This window comes from Nerophis lumbriciformis, linkage group LG21, assembly GCF_033978685.3.
Source record: "Nerophis lumbriciformis linkage group LG21, RoL_Nlum_v2.1, whole genome shotgun sequence".
NCBI lineage: Eukaryota > Metazoa > Chordata > Actinopteri > Syngnathiformes > Syngnathidae > Nerophis > Nerophis lumbriciformis.
In genome coordinates, this window is record NC_084568.2 from 19488650 (window position 1) to 19512573 (window position 23924).

General features: G+C 39.0%; 1 protein-coding gene and 1 long non-coding RNA gene across 4 annotated transcripts in view; one reads left to right on the forward strand and one right to left on the reverse strand.

Annotated features, from left to right (window-relative positions):
- The first annotated feature begins 1125 nt into the window (after positions 1–1125).
- LOC133621002 (uncharacterized) lies at positions 1126–9540 on the forward strand. 2 transcript variants are annotated; one of them, XR_009817596.2, is made up of 3 exons: positions 1126–1217; positions 2805–2910; positions 5322–9540. It is a non-coding gene; the product is annotated as an uncharacterized lncRNA (long non-coding RNA). The 2 variants fall into 2 exon arrangements; XR_012051048.1 differs by having other exon boundaries at positions 2805–2890.
- Positions 9541–11266: 1726 nt separating this feature from the next.
- The window catches only part of LOC133621001 (ceramide synthase 2-like), a 34096-nt gene continuing 21438 nt past the window's right edge, over positions 11267–23924 (reverse strand). For both annotated transcript variants that reach the window (XM_061982757.2, XM_061982758.2), the window contains exons 5-11: positions 22402–22459; positions 22211–22261; positions 20534–20626; positions 16778–16906; positions 14852–14958; positions 14142–14295; positions 11267–14055 (exon numbers count right to left, since the gene is read on the reverse strand). In XM_061982757.2, the coding sequence (XP_061838741.1) occupies positions 13909–14055; positions 14142–14295; positions 14852–14958; positions 16778–16906; positions 20534–20626; positions 22211–22261; positions 22402–22459 (739 nt within the window). In that variant the 3' untranslated portion in view covers positions 11267–13908. The remainder of the gene's footprint in view (positions 14056–14141; positions 14296–14851; positions 14959–16777; positions 16907–20533; positions 20627–22210; positions 22262–22401; positions 22460–23924) is intronic.

A 23924-nucleotide genomic window follows, 5' to 3' on the forward strand; every position in this document is an offset into this window, starting at 1 on the left:
TCGGGATCCCCCGGGAGGAGCTGGACGAAGTGGCTGGGGAGAGGGAAGTCTGGGCTTCCCTGCTTAGGCTGCTGCCCCCGCGACCCGACCTCGGATAAGCGGAAGAAGATGGATGGATGGATGGAAAGACAATCAATTCCAAATGTAGCTATGCTTCCTTTGACTGACTCGTGTTGTAGTCCAGGTGCCAGTCACGAGTGAGGGTCATAAATATCACATGAATGGATGCTGCATTGGGTGCTGTGGCGCAGGAAATTCGGCCGCCATCTTGAACCGGTATTCTACTCCTCTTTGAGCAGCCGAAAGAACAAAGAAGAACACATGGCATCGTATCGTTCTGCGCATTCTTGCACCAACCAGCGGACCCACTGTGAATATTAAACTACAACAATTCATTTGCACTGTATCAAATGACGTTTTCACTGAAAAACGCGTGAAAATCAGTTAAGTATTGAGAAAGTTATGATGGATTAAATGTGCTGACACTTCATCGATCCTGTCACTAGATGGCGATGTATACCTGTTAAAGATGGCGGCCCTACGGCTCGTCAGCGCCAATAGGCAGTAGCGATCGATGCTCGTCTCTCTAAGATATCTATGGTGAGGGTGATCCTGTACGGCTCCCAACGCAAATCGTTCAAAAGACTCGATTCGTTCACTAAAGTCACATCTGTCGTTCACTCAACGTGGACGTCATAACAAGGTCAAAGCTCTCATTTATGCATCCACGCCGACATTTGGGATCCAGAAGGGTACAAATATAATAAATCTATTTGTGCCAGCATTGGAAAAAAATTGTTTATAGTTTGCCTTTTGCATCTCATAGCACATAACTGTGGTGCATTCCGGAACCTTGGTTAAAGTTCGAAAAAAAGCCGTCGCTAGATGTTAACCCCCCAGTAAACGCACCAATAATGTATTGTGATGTATTATGATAATAATGACCTATTAATGATAATCCATGAATCAGATAATCAGAAAACCCTTTTTATCTCCATACATTTGTGACCCATATTTAAAATACCCATTGAAAACATGCATACAGTGCAAAGACTTTTATTGTGGAGGGTTACTTCCTGCCGCTCACTTCCTTTTAAGGAAGTGCTGCTCACTTTACCACCCCCTCCCGTCTGCTGTGGCTGCGGTGCTGTGAGACACGCTTGAGAAGAAGCTTGCAAAATCTTCTCATTCTCACACTTTGCAAACTTCTTAATTAGGTGAGTCTTTTGCCATGGCATAATCAACGGAATTCCAAACTCACAATCATGTGTCATGTCGCCAATATTATTTTAGCATTTGTTTTAGCATAGGCGCTAACCGCTGCCATTCTTCCATAGAGCCGGTGTTGTACCGAAATCTGTTACCCATCGGAATTTGTAACTCCAGGGGGCGATGTTCCCATGGCGTTTGTTTGATGGTTAAACGGCAAGCCCAAAGAGGAGGAGAAGAAGAACGCTTGCGTAAATGGCGGAAACTATCCTTAATGCTGAAACGTCAGTTGTCAGAATTTCAGCATTAATAAATTACACATATTCTGGAAATCAATGACTTACTTTCATTATAGTATGAGTCTATTGTTATTATTAATGCTGAAATTCTGACAACTAACGTTTCAGCATTAAGGATAGTTTACGCCATTTACGCAAGCGTTCTTCTTCTCCTCTTTGGGCTTGCCGTTTAACCATCAAACAAACGCCATGGGAACATCGCCCCCTGGAGTTACAAATTCCGATGGGTAACAGATTTCGGTACAACACCGGCATGTTCGATTATCGGGGCGTGCATGGTATGTTGTTTTGCCTCGATTACTCAGGTAATTATGTTTTATTTTCTTCTGATCATCCAGCCGATTTATAGGCAACAGTTTAGTCTAGCAAAGTGGCAAAGGGCTTTAAACTGCTAATATGCTTTTGCCACTTTGTGGATGCGAATCAGATGGAACGCAGGTGCGTGTATTTAGGTTGTTGCGCAACACTTTAATTTAACTTTGCTTGATTGTTTATCAATTTTGAATGTTTGGATAAGTACTTGAATATGAATTATGATACATTGAGTTTCTAATATCCATCCATTTTCTACCGCTTATTCCCTTCGGGGTCGCGAGGGGTGCTGGAGCCTATCTCAGCTACAATCGGGCGGAAGGCGGGGTACACCCTGGACAAGTCGCCACCTCATCGCAGGGCCAACACAGATAGACAGACAACATTCACACTCTAGGGCCAATTTAGTGTTGCCAATCATGAGTATTATTATGAAACTTGGTTATATAAGTGCACTTGTAATTGAATTTGTAATTGAACTTGTAATTGAATTTGTAATTTAATTTGTAATTGATCTATGATTGAGTTTTATCACTTTAGATAAGAAATCATGATCTGTTTTAGAAATGTTTTATGAATGTTCATTTTAATTGGACTCATGATTGTATATTAATCAACATGGTTAATTATGTCATATCAATTGGTTTATTAATAATGATAAATGGGTTGTACTTGTATAGCGCTTTTCTACCTTTAAGGTACTCAAAGCGCTTTGACACTACTTCCACATTTAGGAGCAAGGGTGAAGTGTCTTGCTCAGGACACAACGGACATGACGAGGTTGGTACTAGGTGGGGATTGAACCAGGGACCCTCGGGTTGCGCACGGCCACTCTTCCACTGCGCCACGCCGTCCCTATTAGTACAACAAATTAGTCATTCGGGACAATTGAATGCTTACATTATGCTTTCAAGTACATATATAATGTACTTTGCTAGTGAAGAGGTAACTAGGTTACTCACTTTGGTTTTTTTGGACTTTTAGGCCAAGTTTTTTTTTTCGGGAAGGAATACCCGTTGACCCAAACAACCTGAGCTTCCTATCCACCTTCAAACTCAACTCAACAAATGGCGAGCTAAACACCTACGCGGTAGGACAAGCATTTTTTTCTCCTCCGCCGCGAACCTTTTTGGATTACTTTTGTTTTTGAACTGAACTTTTGGACTGACGCGAAAGCGTTTGCGTACCTTTTGAACTGAACTGTGAACTGGTTCCGAGAAGGCAGAAGGACTGCATCTTGTATTTTTGTTTTGGGCATTATTTTTTTCTATTGTGTCATCTATATTCGTGTGTTAATACATTTCATGCAGTCGAAACCAAGATAACTAGTTGTCGACATCTTTCATACCTCAGGCTCCTAGACGAACCATCTTCTGTTACACGGTTTATACTTTTAACCCGCCTAGCCCATGTAAGCGTTACACATTACAAGCTGCATGTAAAAACCTTATTCCTAGCAAATTGAGTAGATTCGTTTTTATGTAAATACAGTACACCAAGTGTGTGTATGTGGAGCTATGACGTTAGGTTAAGGGTGGAGTCTCTAATAATTCAGTAGTCTTAATGATATTAAAAACCAAAGTCTTACATACATATACATAAATACACTCATGCATATAAACGTTGTTGCCCTAGGGGAAACTGGGTAACACATGGCACATTGACAAAGCTTAACCTATTGTTACTAAAACAATCTACAAGGTTAATATAGTTGGCTTGTCTTTCTTCCCCTCCATTTATCTGCTTTCTTTTGTATTCCAAATTATCATTACATATATGTATTGTTGCATTTGAAACAATTGTATTGTTGATAAGAGGTAATTATTGTTATTATTCATTATCAATAGTGCTATTTCTATTGGTATTTGTATTGCTCAATTTGTAGTGTAATAATGTTCATTATCATTTCTGTAGTATTATTATTTATTTCACTAACTGCTTCTTTGCTATCAATTTTACCATCATATTTGTACATATCCTATTTGCTGATGTTGTTTTGTTACTGTTGTGTTTGCTGTTGACTCTCTGTCTTATCCCCCTCTTGTCCCTGCAATTTCCCCCTCTTGCTTCCTTTTTTTTTCTCTTTCTATCCCCTCCTGCTCTGGCCCGGCTGTACCAAATAATAAATTCAAATACCAATAAGGCAACAAGAGAAGTATCCCACATTTCTCTTTTATAAAGTGAATCTGTTCAGCCGATATAATGGGCATCTACATCAACAATATTATTTGCCTGTGTAGCTGGGGGGAAAAAAGGAAGCACTTTAGTATGGGGAACACATATTCACCATTAATTAGTTGCTTATTAACATGCAAACTAGTAACATATTAGCTCTTAATTAGTCACAAAGTACTTATTAATGCCTTATTCTGCATAGCCTTATTATACAACCAGTAAGCCATTAACTAAAAGTCTTCCCTCAATAACCTCAGAATTATTGCTTATTAGTAACCCTAACACTTATATGTTCCCCGAGTGTCCAAATAACTCTAAATTAAGTCTGTTACTTTAATAAGCAACTCATTAACGGTGAATATGTTCCCCATACTAAAGTGTTACCAAAAAAATAACATCTTTTTTTAAGGCCACACAAAGCCAAGATCCTCCTTCATATGCACAAAAGCAGTAAAAAAAGTTAAAGTACCAATGATTGTCACACACACTAGGTGTGGTGGAATTTGTCCTCTGCATTTGACCCATCCCCTTTGATCACCCCCTGGGAGGTGAGGGGAGCAGTGGGCAGCAGCAGTGCCGCGCCCGGGAATCATTTTTGGTGATTTAACCCCCAATTCCAACCCTTAATGCTGAGTGCCAAGCAGGGAGGTATTGGGTCCCATTTTTATAGTCTTTTGTATGACTCGGCCAGGGTTTGAACTCACAACCTACTGATCTCAGGGCGGACACTCTAACCACTAGGCCACTGAGTAGGCCTAGTGCAACAGATACCAGATGCCTTTTTATCACTATAATGTATAAACATGTACCGTATTTTTCGGAGTATAACTCGCACCTGCCGAAAATTGCATAATAAAAAAGGAAAAAAACATAAGTCGCACTGGAGACCAAACTATGAAAAAAAACTGCGACTTATAGTCCGAAAAATACGGTATTTGCTATGTCTGTGCTAAATACTCATTACTGTTATTTTCAGTCTGTCACTTAGATGAATCATATTTATCTTACATTGGGAAGTTGCCTGAGATAGGCCCTTACACAGTTCGAGTGATTCAATGAGTCAGATTTGGAGTTGTAAAAATGACAAATATTCATGTTTATTTTGAGAACATTACAAGTAAATGGCACAGATGCAGAAAGATCCATAAATTAAACACACTAAAACATATTTCAAAATAGTATTTTTGGATTTGTGTTGTGCTTTAAAGTCACTTGACCCCTGCAATTTGTGAACAGTCCACAGGGGGAATCTTTACTTGCAATTACGTCTTTAGTGCGGACGGAAGTACCTCTCCAGGTCTTCAGGTAATTTGCTCCTCTTGATAGGTGGAGGTGGAGATGGAGCCATAAGGATCCACCACCGTCTGGGCGCATCGCACCACCGTCACCAGCAGGAAGAAACACAGAACGAAGAGGAAGAAGAGAGCGAAGCCCAGATCCACGTCGACTTCAAACGAGGGTGCAGGATGTCCGCCTTGGTCCATGTGGGTGAGAGGAGCTGCAGGTCCCGCTTTGATGAAACGGATTCCCCCCCAGGGTCGACCCAAGTGTGTGTCGGGCTTCTAAGGTGACGGTGATGACCTCATTCTGTAGAAGTGCAAAATATGAAGATGATAATGCAGTCCCAATACCTACATTCAATATAATACAGTGGTACCTAAACTTGAAAGTTAGAGTTGTCTCTCGACTAATTCTTATGCTTTAAGTTGCAAGCAAACATTTGAGTTGCCATTAGCTTATAGCGGGGGTCAGCAACCCACGGCTCTTTACTTACTTTCTGGTTTATTTGAAATAGGGACAGATACAGAAACATAGATATCTGAAACAGTCATCCAATGTATGCATCATAGTGTTTGTAGCCAAAGCTAATTTACAACACTTAACAACAACAACAACACAGATCTAACATCATTAAAATAGGAAAATAAAAAGAATGAGGCAAAGAGGAGTCGATAATAATGATAATAGTAATAATACAGACAAAGATAATAATGATAATAGTAATAATACAGACAAAGGTAATAATACAGACAAAGTGCAAACTAGATAAAAGCCAATAATAATAATAATAATAATAATAATAATAATAACACAGACAAAGTGCAAACTAGATAAGAACCAATTAGTAAAAATTTGTAAAAACTAAACATGGGAACACGATTGTTGCTCAACTAGCCACAATTTTTTGTTTGTTTTTTGGAAAGTGACAAGTGCAGGTATACTTTTCAAAGTGTCAGATAGAGAGTTCTATACTTGTGTTTAGCGCCGCCCTAGTGGCTCCCTGGACCTCTTTCAGAGATGTGTGAAAATATAATTTAAAAAAAAATATATTTTCTGTTGGAGAACACACATGACACAAACCTTCCTAATTGTTAGAAATCCCACTGTTTGTTATACATGTTTCCCTGATGAAAGTATTTGGCAAGCGCCGTTTTGTCCTACTAATTTCAGCGATCCTTGAACTCATCGTGGTTTGTTTACATGTACAACTTTCTCTGATGCTGCTACAGAAAGACGTGTTTTATGCCACTCCTTTGTCTCATTTTGTCCATCAAACGTTTTATGCTGCGCGTGAATGCACAAAGGTCAGCTTTGTTGATGTTATTGACTTGCTGGAGTGCTAATCAGGCATATTTGGTCAATCCATGACTGCAAGCTAATCGATGCTAACATGCTATTTAGGCTAGCTGTATTTACATATTGCATATTATGCCTCGTTTTTGTAGGTATATTTGAGCTCATTTAATTTCCCTTACTTTTTATATTTGCATGTCTCGTGACACATTATCTGTATGTAATATTGGCTGCGTTTCTCATAGTTGTTTATGTGCCTGTTGTTCCAGACCACAGCAAACGTTACCCAGCTTGCAAAGATAGTAATAAATCCATTAGAAGAAGACAGCCTGCCGTTTCCTTTAACTTGGGCACACACATCTATACCTTCGGCCATTCTGAGCCAGTAATTTCCAGAAGTTATCTCACCCTGTGAGAAGCCTCCATTTTACTAATGTTTTCCAACGTTGCAAAAAATGTGTAGAATAAAAATTTAAATAATAATAAATAATAATAATAACTGGGATTTATATAGTCGCTTTACATGTAGAACCCATCAATCATTCACACCTGGTGGTGGTAAGCTACTTTCATAGCCACAGCTGCCCTGGGGTAGACTGACAACATTTCTGTCAACGAAGATTTGCGTCAGCCTTTGATAGTAGGCTAATATAGCTAATATAGACACTTACGTCATGTGTTGCCTTCATTATAACACTTATATAAGGCTTTTTATTTTTTGCGGCTCCAGACTGATTTTTTTTTGTGTATTTTTGGTCCAATATGGCTCTTTCAACATTTTGGGTTGCCGACCTCTGGCTTAGAGGTAAAGATGGACAAAACTTTACTTTTCCAAAAACGGAAAGACAGAAAGTGGGTTGAATTAGTTGAATTAAAGAAATAAATAATCCAAAACATGGCAGAGCGCGTCGCAAAATGGCCGAAACTATTTGAGCCTATCACTGCTCGTCGGCACCACACTGAAGCAGAATCGGTCTGATGCCAGCCAAGGATGTTAAAATTATATTTAAAAAGGTGACATTTTTATCTATGAAATTATTAAAAAGCTTATGGAAGGAGTTACCAAGATTAAAACCGTAGATTATTATTACATTACTTCCTAAAAGAACTGTAGTTGTTAGAAGTACATTCTTTTCTTATCTAAAAGGTTTTATTTTAATTTTTTTAAAAGGCATGCTAGATGTTCAAATTGTGCTGTTTTGGTGGAGCTTTTAAATTGATCTTAAATATCTAAATGGGAGACTTGATTTGAGAAGTGTTTTGAGTTAAGGGAGACCTGCACTTTTTTGGGGGGAATTTTCCGTATCGTTCACAATCATTATGAAAAACATGACGGATGTATTTTTTAAAATGCATTGTAAATAGTAAATACATTTGATCAAAAGTCTGCTTACAATGGAGCCTATAAAGCCCTTAAAAACATCCAAACACCTCAATTAAAGTTTTACATACATGATGTAAGTATATATGTAATGGGCACATTTATAATACCATTTAATATTTACATATTTTGCTCATTTTAAGCATACGTGGTGCATTAATTTAATAAATGCCTCACAACGTTCGCTTTTTCTCCCCATTACATCACTGATTATTACTCACTGCAGACTTTGAGAGCCAACAAAGCAAACACCACTTACTGTACAATGTCTGCTGTCATTAGGATGCCGACTGCTAGGTTGTTCATATATTCCCATTTAGATGAAGAATGACTCATAATCCTCACAAAGAAAATGGTGTCGTTCTTGCCATTTTTGGGTGTAAATTGGCCTGTCAAAGTGTACCAAATTGTCAGATTACATCATCCACCTTCGACTATCTAGGTGAGAGGCATGATTTATGTTCTACAATAAAATGTGACGAGCAAGAAAACGAATAAACAGCAGTTCATCAATTGATCATGTCAACATAAGGACACACGTTTAGTGATCATTTCGCTGTTCTAAATGATAATGTCATAGCGACACTGAATATAATAATTTATTATTTTATCCTCAAGGATGCCATCTAGGGCCAGTTTTTGCTACGGGCAATGTGGGCGACCGCCCAGGGCGCAATCCATGTGAATTAAAACAAAACTCACCAGTTTTATAGACTACCATTCCCATAGTAACCCATTTTATATTGAGTTCCCAGTACAAATGGAATGCACCATAAAAGCCCGGACTGCAAATGATTCTCGCCCTGTGAGGGTCTCTGCTCTGCTCGCCTGTGAGTGCTTTGGAACAGGGCAGGGGCACACTGCTTTGGGCTTCCAAAACACACAAAAATCTTCAAAACTCACTAGACTTGTAGCGGTTCACAAAAATAATTGGCCAAGAGGAATTGAAAGTCACCAGATATAGCGACATAGTCGCCAAGATGACAACACTGGAAGAGGCAATTTGGCAAGGGGGAGGGGATAATCTGCTCCCAGGCCAGTGAGGCCACACAACACAAACTGCTTCCAAAGAGATTGTATTTCAATCCTAAAATTAAAATAGACCCATATAACTACATGTAATTATTTGGGTTATGTGAAAAATTTAAAAAATTTGTGCTTCACATGACTTCGAAACAGTGAAGCTTATTAAAACGTGCTTGAGATCCTCTAAGTCACAGGAGCATCTATCTGGACTTGCCATAATCAGACAGCATCAATCATACAGATTTGGTATGATGGTGTAATTGATGATATTGCATCAAAGGCGACAAAAGTTAACTTTTAGATTGCACATTCTTTTCTGTTCACATTTTTCAAGTAGAGTGTACATATATACACATACACACATACCTGTATATACATACACCTAGTACAGGGGTCGGCAAGCCAAAATGTTGAAAGAGCCATATTGGACCAAAAATACAAAAACAAATCTGTCTGGAGCCGCAAAAAATTAAAAGCCATATTACATACAGATAGTGTGTCATGAGATATAAATTGAATTAAGATGACTTAAAGGAAACTAAATGACCTCAAATATACCTACAAATGAGGCATAATGATGCAATATGTACATATAGCTAGCCTAAATAGCATGTTAGCAACGATTAGCTTGCAGTGACCAAATATGTCTGATTAGCACGCCACACAAGTCAATAACATCAACAAAACTCACCTTTGTGCATTCATGCACAACGTTAAAAGTTTGGTGGACAAAAATGAGACAGAAAAAGAAGTGGCATAAAACACGTCCTAGAAAGTCGGAGAAAGTTATACATGTAAACAAACTACGGTGAGTTCAAGGACCGCCAAAATTAGTAGGACAAAACGGCGCTCGCCAAATACTCGAATCAGTGAAGCATGTTTAATATAAACAGTGTGATTTATAACAATTAGGGAGGTTTGTGTCATGTTTGTCCTCCTACAGAAACCATATTAAAACAAAAAATATTTAATTTTTTCCCCTCATCTTTTTCCATTTTTCATACATTTTTGAAAAAGCTCCAGAGAGCCACTAGGGCGGCGCTAAAGAGCCGCATGCGGCTCTAGAGCCGCGGGTTGCCGACCCCTGACCTAGTAGAACGAATGATAAATTATGTTGAGATTTACAAATATATAACTGTAGAAATAAAGACACTTACAGGACAATACAAATGTTATCCCAAGTTGGACATGTCTGATTAACATATTAACTTTGTCCAAGAATCTGTCCTTGATTATTTGAAACATTGCAGACAGTAGCTCAATAAATTCAACCAAACAAGACAAGCAAGCCATGTGGTTTAACTTGCACACACACACACACACACACACACACACACACACACACACACACACACACACACACACACACACACACACACACACACACACACACACACACCCCTATACATTTTGTTACACTTCTAAACCTGCCACATTCATGGGGACATCCTAACATTACTGTTGCATCTTTTTTTCAAAGCAAGTACAAGTTCGTCATAAGTACTATTTCTATATTATTGATTTTCTACAAACATTCACACTATAATCGCAACAATAAGCTAAAAAAGTATATCATTTTTAAAAATGTTATAGATTTCTGACTTACCATGCATCCATTCTAGCAGCATGTAGTCCGGTAGACTACTGGGTCCTTCCGGTCTGGGTTCCCATGTCCCGTGTTGGTCCTCTGGGCACTTCCCTATGTCAGTTACACAATACTCATCAGCTTCTGCATACAAGTGCGTGTGCACGCACACACACACACACACACACACACACACACACACACACCTCAGGGAACATTACACTGTATCCCTGATAACATTGTATACGTGTGAACAGATTTATGCCCCTACAACTTGAGGGATAGTGGATACTCACACTCATGCAAGATTCAAGGCGTGCACTTGAATGTTGCGGCCTCCTGTGTACCCGTAAAGCCCTTATTAATACTTGAGCAGGAATTTGATAAGTCTACACAGCTCACAAGTGAATCAAACACCACATACACTGTTCTCCCGGCTCATCCACGGCACCAATAGGGTTGCACGACATTCTAAACTGCTGTGCTACCAAACCAGGTGACATAAGGAGAAATTGAAGAATTTAAGCCAGGAGGAGGGTATGGAAAGCCAACATTGGACCGCAACTGGATAGGAAAGCAGCGTAGAAACTGACCCTGCAAACAATAAAATGAAGTCTTGATGAAGTGTGAAGAGATTGGACATGACTGTATGCAAACAGCATTCAAGGCTTTTAAGGTTGCAAATAAATCAAAGTACCACGGAAGCAGAGGGAACTAAAATTGGCTTTATTTTGAAAGAAGCAAAGCCTGCATATGTTTCTCTGAACATTAAACCAGTGAAAGAGGTGTTCTTGTGTTAAGTTTTACGGCACTCCATATTTGCAGGCAGCTTTCCTCCAACATTTTAAGTGTCTACTGTGCGAATTTGTGTCCATCCAGAGGGTGAAAGAGAACCAGGCTACGAATGTGCGTTGGAACAGGAAAAAACTTTCCTCAACTGTTGGAATTAAGTATTTAAGACTACTGTAGCTTAGTCAAATTTACTTTACCCTTCAAGCTTGTTTAAAATCTTTTTGACTTTACTTCCAGTAAAAAATATTTACTGGATATTCCATTAATATACTCAGTCTGATATTACATCCCAGCAACACATGACACAGACTAAAAACACTTGTTTTCATAAAGGCAAAACTCTTTGAAGGACGCAGGACTTGAGGTGTAAAGGAAAACAAGGTGAGTCGAGGCCCAGAGTGCACATTTTTGTTGGGACACGAAATAGCACTTGGTGACAAAAAAAAAAAAGGAAGTCCAAATGATAAAGGCACTTGTAAAATTTCTTTCAACACCTCTTTACGATGAAACAAATTAAGCTCTTCATTCAACATTCTTTTGACAAACTGAAAGAAAACACTGATGAAAGCCAATCTCTGGTGGATATTAAAGCACAACGCAAAAACAAATCAGGACCCAATAGAGTCAGTCAATTACACTGGGATTGAAATGTAACACTGAATGTGGTTTGAGCCAAAGAGAAAGCCATAAAGTGCATCTTTGGTTAAAAAAAAACACTGAAAAGAAATGTTACGGACTTATGAATATAGGAGTGTCTCAACTTTTACAAACGACGGCTGCATACATGAAAATTGAAGGGTCATTTTGATACAATTTTGTACATTGAAGATGCTAAAATCAATCCAATGTAGCGTAGGTCACAATACATGCTAGGCTAACTGTACTCAGCTTAGCTTTGTGTTGCGAATTTCTGTACTAGAGAGGAAGCCGCTTTTGTTGACGTCCCTCAGACTGACTCACTGTCTCGACTTAAGCAGTTGTCGACGTAAACTAAAACCGATACCCAAACTAGCCATTGCCTGCACACTTACAAATGTTTTAACCAATGGGGTATTTCCTGTATTTGTCCATGCATCATTTTGTTGTATGTCCTGACCAAAAGTTTGGACGCACATTCTCATTTAACGTGTTTTCTTTATTTTCATGACTATTTACATTGTAGATTGTCACTGAAGGCATCAAAACTATGAATGAACACATATGGAGTTATGTACTTAACAAAAAAAGGTGAAATAACTGAAAATATGTTTAATATTCTATTTTCTTCAAAATAGCCACCCTTTGCTCTGACTACTGCTTTGCACACTCTTGGCATTCTCTCGATGAGCTTCAAAAGGTAGTCACCTGAAAGGGTTTTCACTTCACAGGTGTCACAGTTTTGATGCCTTCAGTGACAATCTACAAGGTAAATAGTCATGAAAATAAAGAAAACGCATTGAAATGAGAAGATGTGTCCGAACTTTCGGCCTGTACTGTATGTGTGCGTGTTTTTAGCTGCTGTGGTAGAACCCAAGTTAATACTACTGTGTTTTTAGTTTAGGCTTATTTTGCACTGAACAGGAAGTCACTGTGTGCACGTTTTGATGCTGCGTTACTACAAAGAGTAGCTATGTCGCATTTGTCTTTTCATGCTGCAAGAAAGTAAACAATTAATTTGTCACATAAATTTTGTGTCAACAGAAGCGGTCGACCATGTATGTGGAAGTGGACTTAAGCGTGCACTTTTTAGTATCAACACAGTTGATCGGGTCTTGAAGGGATGGTCGACACATGCGGGACGTCAACATAAGCGGGTTGTACTATATCTAATGACATAGCTCATGAATAATGATTGTTTTTTGTAGAATACGGCCGCACTTTGGACAAGTTTGTAAAAGTTTGAGCGACACTCAACAATTTTTTTCTCATTTAACTGGGAATTGAAAGCAAAAATCATATGAACTAAAAAAATATATAAATTGAAACATCAGCAAGACCAACATGTTAAAATGATTTTGGACCGTGAATGTGTTTTGTTTGGTATCGAGAAAGGCAAAGAAAAATGACAACAAAACTGAATTATTCCTCAGTTTAGACCATGGCAGCTCACCAACTGTTAAACCCTCTTGACTTATTTTGCTCTGCGCATTACTGCAACTAACGCAAATGGCCCATACTAAGACAGTGTACTTGCCGAGAAGACTAGCGCAATTAGCCATAAGCCGTTTGGTTTAAAGGCCGCAGTGTCACATCAGAAACTGTTGCGCAGGGAAAGGAATGTCTGTCCAATCCTCAGCAGCTCCAAAAAGACTTCCAGTGACAAGAAAAAGCTACAAGCAGTGTGGCAACAACAAAATGTGATTGGGTAATGAGAAAAGACACCTTAGTACCAAAGGCACTTGATCATGATATGTTCTTTGTTCAATATTAGGTAAGGTGTGTGTGTGTGTGTGTGTGTGTGTGTGTGTGTGTGTGTGTGTGTGTGTTGCCTCTCTCCAAGCCACACTCCCGTTCGCTGCCTTCCAAGTGCCACTTGAAGGGCTCAGATTTTTGGCACAGTTGCTCTCACAGTCCACTCAGTCCATCTTACTGCGGTTGTTGTTGAGAGGAGCGTGACCGTTCTGCATGTGGCCATTTTTCATCCTTCTATTACCATTGCCACTACCATCTTCTTCGTCAGACTCCGTCTCCTCTTTGTCGCTCCGCTCGTCCTCGACTATGCCCTGCGAACAGAAAACAAGACATGGTCGTCCACGTCTCACCTTCCCTTAATTGAGGTTGTTGGGTTTATAGAAGTGACGCTTCATACGTTGCCGGGGAGGAATTTGATGACCATGCGCAGGATGAGCACTGCCCAGAAGACGTGCAGAGCCAGCAGCAGTATCAATAGCCCGTTGAAGAAGTAGAAGCCAAAAAAGGGCTTGTAGAGGGTCAGAGGGTACACACACGTGGCGTGTAAGATGCTGCACAGGAAGACAAAGCAGAGCAGTGTTCATCACAACCACCAAAGGCCCATAAGACAAGGCCTGCATTGTCAATAATTTGCTTATTGTCCGGGTGGAATTGTTTTTTCTACCATATTACCTTGTTTATAATGTTTGTGTTACTTTCATACAGTGGCGGGCCGTGCGTTTCCCACCTAGGCCTTCAGTACTTTAATGCCATTGTTCTCTGTTTGAATAATTTTAATTGATCAACCATTTCTAACATTCCACAGTATAAATGTATAAAAAGGTATGTGCTATGATTCCTGCTGATACCGTATCGGATTATTATCGATATCAGATGGCCAACACTCAAGACTCCAATATGGGTATCGTATTGGAAGTGAAAACATCGTATCAGGACACACCTAATAATGTTTCTAAGGGTTGCCTTGATGACTATCGTACCTTTCAAAGACGTTCAATGCAAATGTTAATTGTCAGTTGTTGTACCGGTTTTCAAAGTCGTGACGAGGGCTGCGCCCAACAACTATTTTGGCTTGTGACTGACTCATTGTAAGAACAGGATCTTTACCAGAAAGGGAAAATGAAGAGGCGGGTGATGATGAAAACAACAGCAAAGACTGTGAAGATGCAGTTGCAGGTCCTCTTCCAACCTGCATAGTTGAACATCTTGGCTGACTGGAACAAAACACAAGTGTTACCATTTACATGTTTCCACCTCAAGGGGACAGACACTACACATAAAACACATTTTTAGACAGAGAAAAAACCCAAAGACAGAATACGCCAAAGTGATGCTCCCCTTCAGTACAGTACAAAAAGCCTTATTTTAAAAAGGACCATTAACACAGCGGTCCTTTTGACATATTAAAACAACAGTAAGACAGTAGCATTCATTGGGAGGCGGCAGGGGGATGTTTTCTGCAACTTTGTGTTGTCCCATTTGGTGTCTTAATGTTTGTCTTTGCACATTTTTTCAGATAATTAACTGTAGAATTCAGTCTTAGAAATTATTTTAAGGTACATTTTTCTGCATGCCACATGTTTTCTTGTTGCATTGTACAAGGAAAGGAGGTCGCTACAGTACCTATGTCCAAAGCATGTCATGCAATGCTGAAAATCATCAATGTAATTTACGTCAAACTGGCTGACTGAAGTCGACATTATCAGTTGTCGATGTAACCCAAAATAGCCACTGCTTGCCTGCTTGCACTTTTATCTTTAGACTTTTGCCTGAGACGTCTGGAGAATGGGCGTTAAACACCTACAACCAAGTTTTAACCTACGTCATTTTACATGGATGCATTTTGTTAGTTATGGAAAGGGGGATAAAATAACAGCTGACATGTTTCACACAAAAAAGTATCTTTGTCGAAGCTTTGAAGTTAGTAACATTTCATTTTCTGTCTCCCCTCTCACCTTCCTTGTTTTGATAAAGACATAACCACATATCTATCGGACCCACATAAGCAATGAGAAGCCCTCAAGAGAGCACAGACCTCACTCAGCCTGGCATTATTTTGAGCTATATTACTAACAAACAAACAAACCCCAGCATATCAAAGGATAAATTAAATTGCCAAGACCATGTACGTCCGTTGTGTGCAATTGTCGCTTTCAAAAAGGCTGCAAGAGTATTGACCATGTTTGTTCTAAAGCAAAATGAAGTAAACCCTCTTGTCAATCATCCACTATCTTTGTCTCTGTGAGTGAATGCAGCGAAGCGAAGCTCACACACACACACACACACACACACACACACACACACACACACACACACACACACACACACACACAGAGAGAGAGAAGTTCTTCCTTGTAACGTAAACGTAACCTAGTAAAAATAATTTGGATCACCCCCAAAATTTACACTTTTTCCATTGCAGACGTTTTCTTAAAAGTTTCAGCAAAATTAATCCATAACTTTTTGAGTTATGTTGCTAAATAATAGACAAAAACAAACCGACATACAGTTTTTTAGAGAAACTACAACGTAAGTGGGCAATTTTTAGAATAAAAAACATGGTGGACCAGGACTTAATTGGTCAACTGGTTCCACTGTAATAGATTAGGCTTGTCCTGAATTATTTGAAAAAAAATGTAGTTTTCTTCATTTGCCCCATTTAACTGGTTGTTATTAGAATCGTCTTAATTTTCTTCATACATAGTTACTGCATGTTCCACAATTGGATGACATGTTGAGTTAATCATAAAATCCAAGCTCCATGTCAATCACAGAGCTTTTTAGACTTCCAAAGAACGAAAAAGGGTGTGCGTAAGAGTAAGTTGTAATTTAGATAACACCTTTTGGCCATCATCAGGGTTTGGAATGAAGTGTGATGCTGTGATGTGACATGATGGTGTTCAAATTAACTGCTTAAAAAAGAAGAAACATCCTGGTTCTTGTTATATAAAATTAAACATACTGAACAACAAATTTGTAGAATATACCTTTGGCCCATTAAATAATCAGCAAGATCTAAGCTGGGTGTAGTACCTCCATAAGATAGTCAGCTGCGTCGTGTACTACCATGATCAAAGTCCCGCCCCTGACATAGTTGACCAGCCAGGAGAAACTGAGGAGGACGATGGTGGCAACGTGGTGAACTATTTGCTCTTTAAAATCCTGCAGAGAGCAAACAAAATTGTGTGAGAAGAAAAACTTAGTGCTAATCGAATGAGCTGTAATGATCGACATACAAACATTATACATCTTTTCTGACTTAGTAATGTGGTTACAATGTTGGATACTCGTGTTAAACAATGCCAAATCATCAGGTTCATGCAATTTTGGATGCCTCTGTTTGCTGGGTTTTGCAGTCTGACTACGACGTGACGTCAGAGCGAGGTGGACGTACTAAAAACTCAGCAAGAGGGGGAGGAGCGTCATGATGTGAGGAAGCACACAAAAAAGGGACGACACAGTATTATTTTTATGTAATCTTGGCTTGCGCATAGTAACACAGACATGACACATAAATGCTGCTTTTTTGTGCATAGTCTGAACCGATCGGCGAGTGTGCAGATGTACCTAATGATGTGACCGGGCGAATCCATACAATGTTCTGAGGTTTATTTTCGGCCATGTCTGGAAAAAAAATAGCGGTGACAACGCAAATATATATATATATATATATATATATATATATATATATATATATATATAAACTACATTTTCAAAGGATAAATTGGATTATATTGGAGAAGAGGTTTCATTTGCAATCTGGGAACGCCTACAGAATTGAACATGACGCAGACAAACTATCCATCCATCCATTTTCTACCGCTTGTCCCTTTTGGGTTCGCGGGGGGTGCTGGAGCCAATCTCAGCTGCATTCGGGCAGAAGGCGGGGTACACCCTGGACAAGTCTCCACAAAAAAAAAACGATTTCTTAATTTGTCTTGTGGAGCCAAATTTATACCAAAGCATATTCAATAAGTATTATCTGGACCACAAAGAAGTGTTTTAAATTTATATTAAAATCATTATAGGTCCCTTCACCAAAACAGTTGCAAAACATGTTTCAACACTATGGCATTCAGGAAAACCACAGAGGGCCTCAGTTACCGCTTGTCAAACTAGCATCAAAGCTCTTAGTGCCTCTTTATATGTAGCATAATATAGCAGTGGTTCTTAACCTTATTGGAGGTACCGAACCCCACCAATTTCATATGCGCATTCACCGAGCCCTTCTTTAGTGAAAAATTTAAAACAATAATAATTTCAAATTCAAGACAAAGTTATGTTTTTTTTTTTATTGGTGCTTAAATGAACCGTGCATGAACATCCCCTTGTTCAAAGAACAAAACCAACACATGAACTCACAACAAATTACACATCTGCAAATCAGATGGAAAATTAGAGGTAACATTGTTTGTTAGGTTGATAGGTTGATTGGCAACACTAAATTGGCCCTAGTGTGTGAAGGTGAGTGTGAATGTTGTCTGTCTATCTGTGTTGGCCCTGTGATGAGGTGGCGACTTGTCCAGGGTGTACCCCGCCTTCCGCCCGAATGGAGCTGAGATAGGCTCCAACACCCCCCGCGACCCCGAACGAGACAAGCGGTAGAAAATGGATGGATGGATGGATTGTTTGAGGGTATCCATAATACGCCGATAGGGAGAAGTTTTTATTTACACGATGAGTTGGGTGTGTCTTGACCTCCGCGGCGCAGGCTCCGCCGAACCCCTGAGGCCGGCTCACCGAACCCCTAGGGTTCGATCAAACCCAGGTTAAGAACCACTGATATGTAGCATATTAACTATCACCTGCATGAGGAATAGGAGATAATCTTATTCACCTCATGATAATCACAATTTATAAACAACTATTTACTCATGAGAACTTTATTGACTATTAAATTAGTTTGTATGACAAATTAAGCATAGAACTACAAGCGTGTTTGAAATTGCTATGAAAAAATTAATTAAAAAAGCTCTGCTTCATCCTACTCCTTTTCAGACATGCTGTAATGAGAAAGTGGAAATATGCGATGTACCATATTGTAACTGTACGCATGTTTGAAATAAATTCAAACCATAACCACGTAGACCTTGATGGTTACTGGCGATATCGAATTCAACAATACTGCTTGTTCACTGGGTTTTAGTGGTAGATACATTATACTTTTACCATTAGTACGATGTGTTAGTGGTCAAACTAGGCAAAGTCTGTGGCATTAGAGTTTTGTTTTATTAAATTATTCACCACATGGTCTTAGACTAGTCACTTGTTTATGACATTTGCCCAATTTAAGAGCTTGTTGTTAGAACAGGTTTTTTCCACACTAAAATCAATTACCCTTTGTGGTTTTAGCCTTAGTTATTCTGATACCATGGACATGTGTTTATTGATTATGAGAAATTACCATGGCAACGAACACAACCCAGCAGAACCCAGTTACTTTGAGGTTTAAGGGTATACAGTATCTACAGTATGATCATTTTAATGATCATTTTAATCTATAGTCAACACACTTCCAATGTGGTCTGGATAATACGTATTGGATATTCTTGTGTATAACTTCTGCTCCAAAGTCAAATTTTTAGCAAACGGTTCGCATGTGGAGGTGATAGCTTTCGATTGCAAATGAAACCCTCCACGCCCCACCCTATACATAGGTATCAGAATTTATATTTTTCAAAAGTGTATTGTTAAAATATATTTAAGACAAACATCCATCCATCCATTTCCCACCGTTTGTACCGATAGAGATTTTCAACAGTATATAGATTAACAGGTCACATCATTAGGTACACCTGCCCACTCTCAGATCAATACAGAGTCACATAAAAAAGCTGCTTTTACTAACATTTATGCCATTGGTATTGCGCACATGCCACGATTAGATGAAAATAATACTTTATCCTACTTCTATTGTTTCCTCAAACCAAGGAGTAATGTTGCCGTCTTTTTCCATCTGAGTTTAGTGGCTAATCCAATTTCGCAGTGCTTCATCTTGACAAAACAGTGCTGTGTAAAATGTCATAGACCAACTTTTTAAACAAAATATTTCTCTTTTGAAGACATCAGAGTTGGCGGGACGGCATGAGATGAGAAGGAATGACAAAGGAGGTTGTATAAGTTGCAGAAAATCGTCTCACAGCCTGAAGCACAGGAGGAGGCTGGCTGACAGTATACTGTATACTAGAAATGCCCACAAAAGGACTTACTGTTAAAAAGGACTGCAAAAAATAGTGTTCAGAGGCATCGTGCACTGCCCAAATGCATGATTTGACACTTAGGGATTGTTTAACATGAACATCCAACATTTTAACAATATTTTATAGTCAGAAAAGTGGAAAATCATCGTAGGTCCCTTTTAAGTTAGTATAGTGCAATGCAAAGTGGTGTTTGTCACCAAAATATGAATTTATTGGGTAATTCCAAGATACCATGACAAGATTACACATTTATATAGTTTCACATCCCAAAAAAGGAGGATTCTGTTTCATTAATGCACTGGAGTTTATGGCAATGATAAACGACAGATTTAATGACAAACTTAAGCATGGATACTTTCGTTTTTTTGCCCTGTATGCAAAAATGGCTAAGCTGTCGGCATCACGGGACTTTTTCCATCACTGCTCGCTTCAGTCACACATTAACGCATTTAGCACCTTGTGAAACACACCATCAGCAATGAAGGTATAAGTGAAATTGAACACGTTTGACGCTCTAAAAGTACACACTAACAAGTCAAACTTTTTGGTTTGACGGCGAGTAAACATTTAGACTGCCCACACGGCTTACCTTACGTTTGACATCTGATGCAACGCTCACAATCAGGGACACATAGAAGCCCAGTTCAGTCATGTAGTACCAGTATTGAGACTGTAATATTGGCTGGGGGGAAAAATAAATAGTTGATGTTATGCATTGAAGAAAAAAAATGTTGCATATAATACAGGCTGGCCAAAAAGAGCTAACAAAAATCATACGTGTTCTACAGCGGACATTTTTTTTTGTTCATTTCTTTTGTCAGTTACAAAAATAAGTAACTCCGTTACACAAAACACAAATTTGAAATTCTTAGTTATTGCTAAGTCGAAGAAGCTGGCCCTTTTTAGCAATATAAACACAGCAAACCTGGACATAATGAGTTGGTTGCCTTAAAGGGGTTAAAAGTTAAAGTACCACTGATAGTCACACACACTAGGTGTGGTGAAATTACCCTCTGCATTTGACCCATCCCCTGGGAGGTGAGGGGAGCACTGAGCAGCAACAGTGGCCGCGCTCGGGAATCATTTTGGTGATTTAACCTGTCGACAGAAACGGGTTCTACTGTACACTTAAAAAAACATGGAAGCATATAAAATGTACATACATTTCCCAAACTATTTAGGAATATTTGCCCATGTTTGGATGTTGAAGTATTTAAATAGCGCAAAAAACTCCCTTTTGTCACACATGAATGTTTTTGTCATAAAGACGGTAGACCGTGATCTGTTTGTGTTGCTGCTGTGAGTAGTTGCCCTACGCCAACACCCAGCCACCACAAGCCCAGATTAAGAAGGAAAGGGTTTGGCATAAAAAACGAACCAAACTCTAATCACGCATTTAGGGACGTGTACCTTTCACATTTTAAGCGATACGGTACCAATTCCCCATACCTGGAAATCAATACCAATACTCATCGGTTACAATTTTTGCCTTTTTTGGTACTTTTGTGTTTGTTGTGTTTGTAAATGTTATAATTACATTTTTGTTAATTCAAAATGTTACACTGAGATGACATTGATAACTGCGCTGTCCAATTGTTATAGCTTGTTTTCTTACACTTCTGAGTCTCATTTGAAAGTATAGTATAGACTTTGCATCTAGTTGCAATTCCAAGACTTTCGATGGCAGTAGTATATAAGCTAAAGCGTGTGGCCGTAGCAAGGAAGTAGTCTTTGCCTTTGAGCTGAATTGGCAGTCTTGTATTTTGTTGAGCCCTACCAGTGTTTATAATGTAAATAGTGTACTTGTAACATGCATCTCAGTTGTAGTTTTGAATACCAAATTTGGAGGTGTTGAAATTACTTTGTAGAATCGCTAACGGTAATATGTCAATCCACTGTTAATTAGCTAGCGCATTTTAAAAAGTGGAGCCTTACTTTTGCTTTGTTTGCATGGAGAAATGCAACATTACATATAGACAATCCGGCTGAGTTTGCTCTGTTTGTTTCCCTGCCAAGTGCTTGAGCTGGTGCAGAGTCTGCAACCCGACGTGATGTCACGTGCAACAAAAGGCAAGGCAATATGGTACCGTTTGACTTTACGTGAATCTGTACCCGGTAGTACCAACAGAATACGGTCGTTGCCTATTAAAGTGGCGAATTCGGTACCCATCCATACATGCTTTTGACCTGCTGTGTCGACCCCTAAGTGGAAAAGCCATAAAAGACAACAAAATGACAGTTACAGCATGATATAGAGTAAGCATACCATTTTGGGGAAGTTATCCCACATCCTCGTCATATCATAGAACCATGGTTTCTAAGATAAAAGACAAGTGTTACAATTTTTTACATTGAAAAGTCTGTCAACGAGACAGAAGATAAATATGCTGTACCTGCGGTCATTGACAGGATTTCATAGTTGCAATGTGTTATGTTTTATTCTTTACTTTGACTTACATCAATAAGGGTTGCCAGGCCAGCGAAGAAAGCAAGCAAGTAAAAGGTGAATCTCCAACTGTAAAGAGAAAATGTTTACACAAAAAAACATTAAAGTCAGATATTATTTGAACATTAAGTTCTGTGTTCCGTGCACCTTTATCAACGTTATTTTACTTAACACCATGCAAGACACTAGTCATCCAACTACACTTTTTATCAAAACACATGCTTTTATTCAAAGTCACAGACTGTCTATAGCGGTTGACTTGCCTGACTTTTGTGCAGGCAATTTGGGTCACACACAATGACGGACAGTGTGAATGGTTGTCTATATTTGCCCAATAAGCCGCTGCCTGACCAGGACTGAGAAAAGACTCCTCCCACCCCCACCAAGGACTGTTTTCACTGCTGGACTCTGGAAAGAGGTTCCACAGCCTTCGTAGCAGAACCTCCAGATTCTGTAACAGCTTCTTCCTTCAGTCCATAAGACTCTTGAACGCATCATAATAATACCCTCAATTCCCCCCAAAAACGGATTAACTCGCTGGACTATAAACACAATATAACATACATCCGTAAACGTGGATGCAAATGCAAAAGTGCAATATATTTATCTGTACAATAATCTATTTATATCTGCACCTTCTTTTGTAAATGCAAACACTCTGCACCTTATTGTTCTTTTATCATACACTACAACGAGCTAATGCAATGAAATGTTGTTCTTATCTGTACTGTAAAGTTCAAATTTGAATGACAATAAAGGAAGTCTAAGTCTCTCTCTCTAAGTCTCCATAATTGACTGGTGACCAGTTCAGAGTGTAGTCCACCTTTCACCCAGAGACAGATGGGAAAGGCTCCAGTTTTTCTGCGACCCTGAACAGGGTAAGCAGTAGAAAATGGCTGGATGCTTCCATTTGACTGTACTTACAAACAGCCTTGTACAAACAGCCTCAGACCTTTATTTGCACGTGGCAAACAAGAGAAACAGAAGCATTAGGCAGTTTGGGAAAAAAGTACAGCAACACTTGGAACACTCCAAACTTGCAACTATATGAAAAGCTTATGGTGCGCATATTAAGAGTAAAGTTATATTTACGGTGGATTGAAAAATTGTTCATATTCATTGAAATGTTCCACACTTTGTAACGTTACAACTCCCAAGCACATGTTTTCCTTCAACTTCGCAATTTTTGACCCCTTTTGTGTTAGACTTTCACATAACATCTTGATACATTCAGAGTAATAGGCAAGGTGTGAAAATAGCTTCACGCCAACATTTCTATTCCCATTTACACCAAAATGTATTCTTGTTGTGCGCAATAAGGTGGAAAATGCACAGAAAATATTTTCTTGGTACTTAAAAACATTTTAAAAAGACAGCAATGCCATGGATGACTTCAGTGTAAACTAGGGCTGCGTTCGACTAAGGATCTTTTTAGTCGAATCAAATTTGTTAGATTTTGCCCATAGTCAACGATCAGTCCACTATACAGCATTTTTTTTCAAACTATGCAAAACAACTTTTCTTACCTGTTGGC